The sequence below is a fragment of the Cinclus cinclus genome, chromosome 34 (genome assembly GCF_963662255.1).
Source record: "Cinclus cinclus chromosome 34, bCinCin1.1, whole genome shotgun sequence".
NCBI classification, from domain to species: Eukaryota; Metazoa; Chordata; class Aves; order Passeriformes; family Cinclidae; genus Cinclus; species Cinclus cinclus.
In genome coordinates, this window is record NC_085079.1 from 931,895 (window position 1) to 942,827 (window position 10,933).

The following is a 10,933-nucleotide window of genomic DNA, read 5'->3' on the forward strand; positions in this document are numbered from 1 at the left end:
ACAATGGTAACATCACAAGTGTCTCCAGGCTCCTAAGCAGCTGCGATGCCACAGGCACTCACAGGGGCTCCACGGTGACATTCTAGAAGTCTCCATGCTGATAAAAAGCTGGGATGTCACAGGCACTCACAGGGGCTCCATGGTGACGTTCTAGAAGTCTCCATGCTGATAAAAAGCTGGGATGTCACAGGCACTCACAGGGGTTCCACGGTGACCTTCTAGAAGTCTCCATGCTGATAAAAAGCTGGGATGCCACAGGCACTCACAGGGGTTCCACGGTGACATTCTAGAAGTCTCCATGCTGATAAAAAGCTGGGATGCCACAGGCACTCACAGGGGTTCCACGGTGACCTTCCAAGTGTGTCAAAGTCTGCGAAGGAACCATGAGGTCACACATCACAGGAACTCCACAGGAACGTCCCAGGGGGCTCCAGACTGCTGAAGTTCTTTGTCACAGGCACTCAGAGGGGCTCCACTGTGACGTGCCGGTGGTTGCTGCGCTCCTAAGGAACAGTGAGGTCCCAGGCGATGACAGCAGCTCTGTGCTGACATCACACGTGTCTCTACCCTGCCAAAGAACTCTGATGTCACCGGCACTGACAATGGCTCCATGGTGACATCCCAGATCTCTATAAACTACTAAAGAGCACCCAGGTCAAAAGCCCTCCCAAGGCTTCCATCCTCACATCCCAGAGCGAGACAGGATTTTAAAGAGCCCTGAGCTCACCTGCACTCACAAGGCTTCCACGGTGACATCTCAGGGCTCTCTGGGGCTTCTAAGGAGCCAGGAGGTCACTGCCAGTGACAGGCACTCCGTGGTCACGTCCCAGAAGACTCTGGGCTGCTAAAGAGAGGTCGGGAGCAGTCACAGGTACTCCGTGGTAGCATCACGAGTCCCTTCAATCTTCCTCCCCTCCCAGTCATCCTCACTACGCCCCACTGCTCTCAGGAGGGAAGGAGGGAGGCTTTAGGAGCCACCAAAGCTCCTGTCCCTGGACAGGCGTGAGATGAACGCTGTATGTGTAATTTTGGAAAACTATGCGGGATTAATATTGTTTCTTTTAGTTCTGCTGTTAACAAAACCGAGGAATAGCAGTAGTAGTGATAAATAGATATATTTTTCTTGGACTACAGCATGGTGATGTAAAAAGCTTTTGTTCACGTAACTAACTCAGAGGATGGTAAAAAGAAAACTCTTCACATTCTAGGACTATCCTGTCTGGATGAAGACAGGCATGAGGAGCACCAAACTCCAAGAAGGAATTTATTGATCTCCATTATCAGGGAGTGCACTGAAAAGAAGCTTGAGACACAAGAAGGGGGGGGGGGGGAAAGGAAGAAAAAAAAAAGAGTGGGATGATTTTGAATCATGCATGAAGGTCTATGAATATGAAACATGTTGATGCATTTAAAGAAGTGTTTCCTGAGTTAGCGCGTGATCTGCCTTGAAGGCTAAGCACCCGGCTGTTAAAACCTTTTGCTTTATTGTTTGTCTCTCATTGTCTAGGCTAAGCACCCGGCTGTTAAAACCTTTTGCTTTACTGTTTGTCTCTCATTGTCTTTTATCAAACCTTTTAAATTTTACCAGGAAAGTGAACCTCGTTTTTCACAACTAGGTAGTTTATTTATCACCAAGACACTTGATTAGCCTGTATTACTTTTAAAGAAAACCGTATTTTGCACCCTATTTTATCTCTACACATACAGCGTTTACCTGAACGTTTTGGAAAAGCCGATCCCATCGTACGGATTTCTAACAGCGGGCAGAGCCGCAGCGCCCAGCGCTCCCCACTCCCACCCCACCTGCGCCTCCCCCTCGCATCCAGCGACCCCCGGGAGCCGAATTTGGGCTCGGGGGGGAAGGGGACGGCACGGACGGATCTGCATTGGGGGGGGGGGGGTGGTCCCTGAGCCCCCCGCCCATCCCTGTGAAGCGCGGAAAAACTCTCAGTAAGGCACAAAGTGAGTTCTAGCAGTAGGTACGTGTTTATTCAGCGCTGAATGCACGGGGGATAGCTCCTCCGAAAACACGCACACCTTGCCTTGCGCCTCTCGTTTTATTCCCTACAAACTCGGATTGCACAGAACCCCTAATGCGCATTCATTTCCTAACCCCGCTTCATATTAAAACGCCTCTTTGTGACTGCGCACTGCTCCTTTTTGGTCACTGCAGGTTCGTCTGGGGGTCTTTGGGATGAAGTAAACAGTCTTCCTCTCCGTTGAACTTTTCACCTTGCCTCCTTGTGCATGTGCTTTTCAGTCCTTTGGTCATCTTCTGGACTTTGGTACAGTTTTCCTGGTTTCAGGGGTCTGAGGAGTCCCCCCTTATGCAGAGGTGCCCTTGTCCTTCCACCCTGTTCGCGCATTCCAGCCCTTTATTCATCTCTTTATCTCTTTATCTCTTTATCCTGCTCCTGTGAGCGCCGTGAATTCCAGCAAACAAACAGTCCTGTCGGCCCCCTGTTAGTCAGAGCGTTTCGCGATGCTCGATTCCTAACTCCCAATTCCTCCGTGTCCCCTGCAGGCTCAGGGGGTGCAGCCCCCTCCCCAAAGCCGGGGCTGCGGCGAGGAGCGGGAGGAGGAGGAGGCAGAGAGGAAGGGGAGGAGGAGGAGGAGGAGGAGGAGCAGCAGCAGAGGGAGAATCGCGGTGTTCAGGGCGAGCACGCCGAGCACGGTTCGTTGGTTTTCTTAGTTCATTTTTTTTCTTTTCTTTTCTTTTTTTTTTTTTTTTTTTTTTTTTTTAGGATGGGGTGGGGGATGGTGGGGGTGGTGAGGTTCGGGCCTCACCGATTCCGGAATGGAGTCCCAAATGCATTTCGGTGTCCCGAGGAGAGATATTGTTTTATGGACACCAGGAGGAGGGGATGTTTTCGGCTCTTGCAGGAGTCCGAAGTTGAGCCGTAAATGCCCCCGGGGGGATTTTGGGGGGCCCACGTGGCGATCGCCCGGTCCCGGCAGGGCGGGACCTCGGTTTTGGGGACCCCCGGGAGGGGGGCGTGGGGAGCGACAGCAGAGCTGGGGGACCCCCGGCAGCCCGGGGGGGCGGCGGAGCCTGGAGATGAGTGGGGTCCGGACCCCCCGAGGCTGAAAGTGTTGGCGGGGAAAGGCCTGAGTGCCTGGAGTGGGGGGATGCTGAAGAAGGGGACCCTAGGACCCCTGGGAGCCGCGTCAGAATCAGGGCAGGATGAGCCCTGGGACCCCCAAAACGCCCTCAGAGTGCCTGAGCAGGGCCCGGGAGAGGGGGGGATCCCCAGGAGCTCTGAGAACAGGCAGCCCCATAACCCCAAAGTAAGGACACTGCAAACAGGGAGCTCCTGGCAGAGTGTTTTTGGACTCCTACTTCATTTTTGGAGGTTTTTCTGGACACCAGACACCCGGTGACTTCTAGAGATGGACTTGGAGAGCAAAACCTTCAAAGCCAATGCACTCACGTCTTGTTGTTGCCCCAAACCAGGATTTCCCATTTCGAAGTCTGATCTGGATGAGGACAAGGCCGTGAGGAAGAGGAAGATGGCCCGGGAGCCCCAGGCAGGTGAGGAGGAATTCACTGCCCCTTTCCCCCTCTGTCCTGCTCCATCTCCCATCCCAGCAGGGCCCCCAGCTGCAGGACAACCCCGCTGCCGACGCCGTCCTGCCGGGGTCACGCTGGGGGGATCTCCTTCCCCTTCCCTGTGGCACGGAGGCAAATCCCATCCTCTCCTTGTCCTTCCTCCCCCAGACAAGGAGCTGAGGACGGAGACTGAGGAGGAGAAATCCCCGCAGCTGAACCTCGTGGAAGAGGACGTTTGCGGCGGCTCCACGGCGCAGGAATCCAACGGGGAGGAAAATCCCCAGAGATCCTGCACCAGGAGGGGCTGCAAACGCAGATCCCGGGGATCCCAGGAGAAAAGACCCAGCCTGGGCCGGGAAGGCAGCCAGAGGTCTGGCCAGAGCTCTGAGCTGGGGGTCCATGAGCAGCTTCACGACGGCAAGAAGCCCCTCCAGTGCTTGGAATGCGGGAAGAGTTTCCGCACGAGCACCAACCTGAACCGCCACCAGATGATCCACACGGGGGAACGGCCCTACAAGTGTGGGGAATGTGGGAAGGGCTTCAGAGACAGCTCTGATCTGATCCGCCACCAGACGGTGCACACTGGGGAACGGCCCTACGAGTGCGGGCAGTGTGGGAAGGGATTCAGTGTCAGCTCCCACCTGATCGTCCACCAGAGGATCCACACCGGGGAACGGCCCTACGAGTGTGGGCAGTGTGGGAAGAACTTCAGCCTGAGCTGCAGTTTGATCCGCCACCGGATGATCCACACGGGGGAACGGCCTTATGAGTGTGGGGAGTGTGGGAAGGGCTTCAGGAAGAGCTGCCACCTCACGCGGCACCAGATGATCCACACTGGGGTACGACCCTACGTGTGTGGGGAATGTGGGAAGGGCTTCTGTGACAGCTCTGGCCTGATCATGCACCAGGCGATGCATGCTGGGGAATGCCCCTACAACTGCTCAGAATGTGGGAAGAGCTTCAGCCTGAGCTCCAGCCTGGTTGCCCACCGGAGGATCCACACTGGGGAGAGGCCCTATGAGTGTGCTGAGTGTGGGGAGAGGTTTCAGAGCAGATACAGGCTGCTCAAGCATCAGGAGATTCACACACAAGAGACGCCCTTCCGCTGCCCCAGCTGTGGCAAGGGCTTTAAGAAAAACTCCACCCTCGTCACCCACCAGCAGATCCACACCAGGGAGAGACCCTAACGGTGTCCCCAGTGTGGGAAGAGCTCCCAGAACTCTGCCGTGCCCCAGCACCAATGGAGGGACCACCAAGGGAAGCCCTGGGAGTGCCCTGAGTGCGGCAAGAGCTTCGTGCTCTGCTCCAGCTCCATCCCCCCTGGAGAACCCCACTGGATTCTCCCCAGTGACCCTCGTTGGGCAGGGACTTGGTGATCCGTGGTCCTGGTCACCCGTGTTGGGAACGCACCTGGCTGGTGATCTGCACGTCTTCCTGGCTCCCCATGGGCACCTGGGTGCAGCAGGCCAAAAATCCATCGGGATGCAGCGTGATGTCAGGAATTCATTTGGGACAGGGAATTTTACTTCTGACCCCCAGAAATTTCACCTTTTGCATCCGATCATTTCTTCTGGTGGCATCGAGGAATACTGGATGGTCTTGGAGGTCTTTATCAACCTAAATCATTCCATGATTCTACTTCTCTCTGGGCCACAGGCATCTTCCACAGGCAAATGGTGATGGACCGGGGCAAAAACTCCAAGTTTTTTGGAGACAATGGAGTGGAAAGCCCTCTAAAAACGTTCTTTCCACCCACCCACCCACCCAAGCACATGCATACTCAGCCAGCATGGACAGGTAAATACTTTTATTTTGGCCTTGATCTTCCTTCATTTTTCTTCATCCCTTCACCCAACATTGGGGTAAAAATAAAGACATTGAACTAAGACATGGATGGGGACACTGTGGGACATGGGTGGGGACATGGAGGGGATATGAATGTGGACGTGGATGTGGGTGTGGACATGGGTGTGGGTGGAGATCTCGGGCATGGGGGGTCACAGACATAGATGGTGACCAGTGGCCTGGGGGACAAGTCCATGGCTTGTCACGTCCATGCCATGAGATGTCCCATGACCAAGGACAACACATCCCCAGCACCACGATACTGTCCCCTTCACACTACCGTTTACTTCCCGCTCCTCCCGTGGCTGTGACACCTGCCTCGCGGGTTGTCCCCATGTCCTGGTGACCCGTGTTCCTCAGGACATTCCCACCAGTGGCTCCAGCAGCAACCAGATCCCGTCCTCAGCACGCAGGATCAGCTCAGGCTTGCGGCGCGGGGGTGGCCTCGCCGTGTCCCTCCGCAGCATGAACCGGGACAGGGTCAGTGCCACTACCACCTTCATCTCAGCCATGGCAAAGCTCTGCCCGATGCAGTTCCTGCCACCAGATCCCCACTGTCATTGTCAACCCACTGTGAACCCAGACAGAGACGGGGGTGGCACGTGGGGACTCTCCTGTCCCTGCCCCACCATGTACCTGGGGCCAGCAGAGAAGGGGATGAAGGACGACGGGCTCCGTCCCTTGCTGTTCTCTGGGCTGAACCTCAGGGGATCGAATGCCTGGGGTGACAGTGACACCGTGGGGACACAGCTGTCACCACCATGGTGACAGGGACACCTCATAGGGTGGCACTACCTCAGGTTCAGGCCAGAGCTCTGGGTTGTGGTGGGTCCCGTAGATGCTCATCAGGCAGATGACCCCTGGTGGGATGGGAATGGCCACTTTAGGGACAGCATGTGACAGCAGTGGGTAGTGACACTGGGGACACCCTGGCCACGCCATACCCTTGGGGATAACACGGCCGTCACGCAGGGGGACGTCCTCAGTGCAGCGCCGGGACACAGCAGTGACAGGAGGGTGCAGCCGCAGGCTCTCCTTGATGCACATGGTAGTGAAGGGCAGCTGGGACAGGTCCTCCCTGGGGACAAGCAGGAGTGGCACCGTGTCCCCCAGCCACATGGCCAGGCGTGGCCCTGGGGACATCTTACCATTCAATGTCTGCAGTGTCCCGGCCGGCCAGGAGCTCCTGGACCTCTCGGCGGCACCGCTCCTGGTGTTCAGGGTGGCCGGCCAGGTTGTAGAAGAGCCATGCCAGGCCACTGGCCGTGGTGTCGTGGCCTGTGGGGACACTGGATAAGTGAGGGGACACTGGAGTGGCTCCTCCCCATTGACACCTGGGAGCTTGTGCTCACCCTCAAACATGAAGGTGTCAGCCTCGGCCGCGATGTCCTCATCCGAGAGGGTGTGGCCATTCTCATCCTGCAGGGGTGACATGAGCCATGGGCCACCTGGGACCACCGCTCTAGGGCCAAATCCCATCCATGGCCACCACCTTACAGGCACCACCATCCCCTTGGCCACTGGTCTATGGCTAACCCTTCCAATGGCCACCACCACCCCCTTGACCACCATCCCCATGGCTACTACCCTATGGCCACCATTATCTCCCCATGGCCATCACCACCCTCTTGACTACACCCATGTCCCCATGGCCACCACACCAGCCCCACCTTGGTGAGCAGCAGGAGGTCGATGAAGTCCATGCTGCGTCCCCGGTGGCCATCCAGCCAGGCCTGGTGGCCCAGGTGGGCAAGTGCGCGGCGCCGGCGCTGCACCACATCAGCGGTGAAGGTGTGGACGGTGGCACAGGCACGGGCGAAGCGCCGGCCATCAGAGGAGAGTCTGTACAGCCACCATGGGTGGAGGAGTGGCCGGAGCTGGCGCCGGACCACCAAGGAGCTCAGCTCCAGGATGGCCTGGATGTACTCACTGGGCCGCCTGTGGGAACCGGGCACAGTCCGGGACACTGTGGCCACCAGAATGGCCAACAGGGACTATGGTGGGGCCATTGGGACCACCAGAATGGCCAGTAGGGACAATTGCAGGGCCAGAATGGCCAACGGGGACAATGATGGGACCAGGATGGCCAATGGGCACAATGGCGAGGTCACCATGGCCCCCAGGATGACCGGTGGGGATTATGGTGGGGCCTGTGTAGTATCATCAGCATGGTCAACAGGGACCATGGCAGGGCCAGCACAGCCACCAGATGGCCAGCAGGAACAATGGTGGGGTCACCACGGCCGGCAGGATGGCCTGTGGGGACAGGTGACACTCACTCCTGGCAGTGGCTCTCATGGCTGAAGATGCACTTCTGGAGGGTGTCCAGGGTGAGCAGGCTCAGGGGCTGCAGCACCTCCATCTGCACCGGCCCCCCAGCAGCTGCCACTGCTGCTGCCCCCCACTTGGCCTGTGGGGATGGCCAGGGTCAGGGAGGGAACAGGGTCAGGGGATAAATTGGGGGATGGGACAGAGTGGGAGAGGGGCAAGAGTTGTGGTAGGGGTGTGGGACAGGGATGTGGTGGTGAATGAGGGGTGGGTTTGGGGTTTGGGGGCAGGTTTGGGTTTGGGGTATGGGGCAGGACAGGATTTGGGTTAGGGCTAGGAACAGGACTCAGGGTGCAGGACAGGACTCGGGGTGCAGCAGTGGGTGCAGCACAGAATTTTGGGTGCAGGATTCAGGGTTTGGGGTGCAGGTCAGGATCTGGGGTGCAGGTGGGGACTCTGGGATCTCACAAGCAGCACACGGGTGCTCTGGTTGAAGATCCCCAGGTAAGTCCGGAGAACATCCCCGTGGAAGGCGGGGGTCAGGAGCCGCCGGTGCCGCGCCCAGCGCTGCCCGCCGCTCAGCAGCAGCCCCTCCCCTGGGGAGGGAACACCGGGGTCTGCCCAGGGCACCCACGGGGTGTCCCCGTCCCCCACTGCCCCCGTTCCATGGGACACACCCGGATCCCCTGGGGGCGCACAAGGGTTTTGTCCCCAAAACCTGCTGTGTCCTCGCATGTGACACCTGGATCCACCGGGGGCACCCAGGGGTGCTGACCCTGTCCCCACTGCCCCTGTGACACCCAGGGGTGCTGTCCCCATCTGTGTGACACCCAGCTCCATCCTGGGGGCACCCAGGGGTGCTGCCCCCACCCAAACCCTCTCCACTCACCAAGCCAGGGCTTGAGGAAGCCATAGAAAGTTTTGTCCTTGGGGGCCACAAAAGCTGCAAGACACAAGGAGGGGGTGGGCAGGGATTCACTGGGGTGGGGTCAGGTCCCCTGGGTGGGGACACTGGGGTGAGGCCACCCTGTCTACACCCACTAATCCTCAGGTGGGGACCCTCTCCCAGCACCCATGGCCACCAAAGGATGGGGGTTGGAGGACAATCAGAGGCTGGACATGGTGACACCTTTGGGTGGCCTTGGGGGACCTCAAGGACATGTTGGTGGCCACTGTGATGTGGCATTTGGCCTGGCCATGGTGACACCTCTGGGGACCTGTGGGGTTGGGTTGGTGGCCACTGCCTGGGCACTGCCAGGTCTCTGTGCCAGGTGCAGTGACATCCATGGGTGGCCCTGAGGACACATCTGGTGTCCTGTGTCCTACCTGAGGCACTGAGGAGTGGCCGAAGGGTGCTGGGGTGGAAGAGGCGCAGGATGGGCAGCCAGGGAAGTCCCCACCACAGGCAGCCATGACGGTACCGGGCCACCAAGGTGTCCACCTGCTGCAGGCCTTCCTCTGTGCTCTGGCCCTGGGGACAACAGGGGACATGTGTGCCACTGGGGGCACAGACAGGCTTGGGGACATGTGTGTCCTCAGGACACTGCCTGCCTTGGGGACACACGCCTCTGTCCCCACTGTCCCCTCGCAGGTGCCACCACCCCTGTCCCCACTATCCCCCCAAGTGCCACCACCCCATTCCTTCTGACCCCTCTCAGGTGCCACCACCATGTCGCCATTGTTTCTTTGCAGGTGCCTCCACCCCCGTCCCCGCTGTCCCCGCAGGTGTCACCCACTGTCCCCTCACCATGCCGGTGTGTCCCAGCAGCCAATTGCGCCAGGGCGGGGTGGGGAACTTGTTCAGCTGGCGACAAGTGGCCCGGAATCGGGTGACAGCCACCAGCGCATCCCAGAACCACCGCAGCAGCTGGGCCACCACGAAGGTGCCCAGGGCCACCGCGGCCAGGGAACCCAGAGCGGCGGCCACCGCCATGGAGCCACTCCTGGCGACAGGCTGGGGACAGGGCAAGGGTCGGGGGGGCGGTGTCACCCGCGGGTCACACGGCCCCGCCTGGCTGTCACCGCATCCGGCTTTTGGCCCGATGCGCGTCCTGGTGGCTTCTAGGGCTGGCATGTCCTGGTGGCAGCGTCCCCACCCGTGTGACATGTCCCGGTGGCATCGTGTCGTCCCCTCCCCAACCCCCACCCCCGTGTGTTCCCGTCTCCCTTCCGTGTCCCCCCCGTGTGTCCCTGTACCTCTGCACGTGTCCCCGTCCACTGTCGCGTGTCCCCATCCCCATCTCCCCCGTGTGACCCTGCTCCCCTCCTTGTGTCCCTGTCCCTCCCCTTATGTCCCCTGCACCCCGCCCCCGGCAGCACCAAAGTCCCCGAGGTCCCAGGTCAAGCACCTGACCCTTATAAGCTTTTGCTTTATTGTTGGGGTTGTAGTTGTAATGGATAACCAAGTAGGTGCAGCCTGGACAGTTGTGGCTTTTGTGACCATTGCTACAGCTACAGCTACTACTGGAGTCAGTGCAATACCACGTGTATATAATGTGACTAGTATATGTAGGTGCCAAGGGAAAGCTTATGACTTCCACTCCCGTAAGTCTCAGAGTCAGATGCTAAAAGTTACAAATGCAACCGTGTGGGAAGGAAGAAAGAAACGTTTAGGGATGTATGAGTTTGTCCAGGATGGATTAAACCTATTTGAATTGGTCCTGAGTGCTGTGACAAATGTTTAACTAACTGTCCTGAGATTAGGCTTACAATAGAAGGTTGTTCAATTACTGCATCCTTCTGAACACAAAACGTGGGCACGGGAAGTCGAAGGAAGGCAGTGATCCCATTAACTAGACAACCCTGTATGTGCATACAGGTGACCCTGACTTGGCTACAGGGGATTCCCAGATCATGTAGAAGAAGAGTCAGCCTGGAAAGAAGGGGGAGAAGCAGGAAGGGGGGGATGCTGGAGGTGATGGCATTTCTCTCCCCAAGTCGCTGTTGCCTGGAATGGAACCCTGCTTACCTGGGGAGAGATGAACATCCACCTGCCTGTGGGAAGCAGGGAGTGAATTCCTGGTTTTGCTTCCTTGTGCAGCTTTTCCTTCCCCTAGGGACCTGCCTGTGTCTGAGCCCAGGAGCTGTTTGGTCTCTCACTCTCTGGATTCTCCCCTGTCGGGTGCTTCAGCAAACCCGGAATGAGGGGCAGGTGCCAGAGAAAGACACAGAGAGATGTAGCTGTGGACTTTGTCACGGCAACATTTACAGGGACCCTCAGGCACAGAAAGAGGCAGATATCATTTTACAGCCTTTCTTGCTCTTTGCATT

General features: G+C 58.1%; 2 protein-coding genes across 2 annotated transcripts; one reads left to right on the forward strand and one right to left on the reverse strand.

Moving 5' to 3' along the window:
* Nucleotides 1-3,390: 3,390 nt before the first annotated feature.
* Nucleotides 3,391-4,737, forward strand: LOC134055731 (zinc finger protein 239-like). Its single transcript, XM_062512172.1, has 2 exons — nt 3,391-3,532; nt 3,719-4,737. Exons 1-2 carry the CDS (start codon nt 3,391-3,393, stop codon nt 4,735-4,737), a joined length of 1,161 nt encoding a protein of 386 aa, XP_062368156.1.
* A 1,014-nt stretch (nt 4,738-5,751) lies between these two features.
* Nucleotides 5,752-9,596, reverse strand: LOC134055738 (cytochrome P450 4F3-like). Its single transcript, XM_062512178.1, has 12 exons — nt 9,411-9,596; nt 8,990-9,134; nt 8,553-8,606; nt 8,132-8,259; nt 7,675-7,805; nt 7,066-7,333; nt 6,748-6,814; nt 6,544-6,673; nt 6,340-6,473; nt 6,191-6,255; nt 6,032-6,114; nt 5,752-5,932 (listed from the first exon to the last, which is right to left on the reverse strand). The coding sequence occupies exons 1-12, from the start codon at nt 9,594-9,596 to the stop codon at nt 5,752-5,754; spliced, it is 1,572 nt and encodes a 523-aa protein (XP_062368162.1).
* Between the last annotated feature and the right edge of the window lie 1,337 nt (nt 9,597-10,933).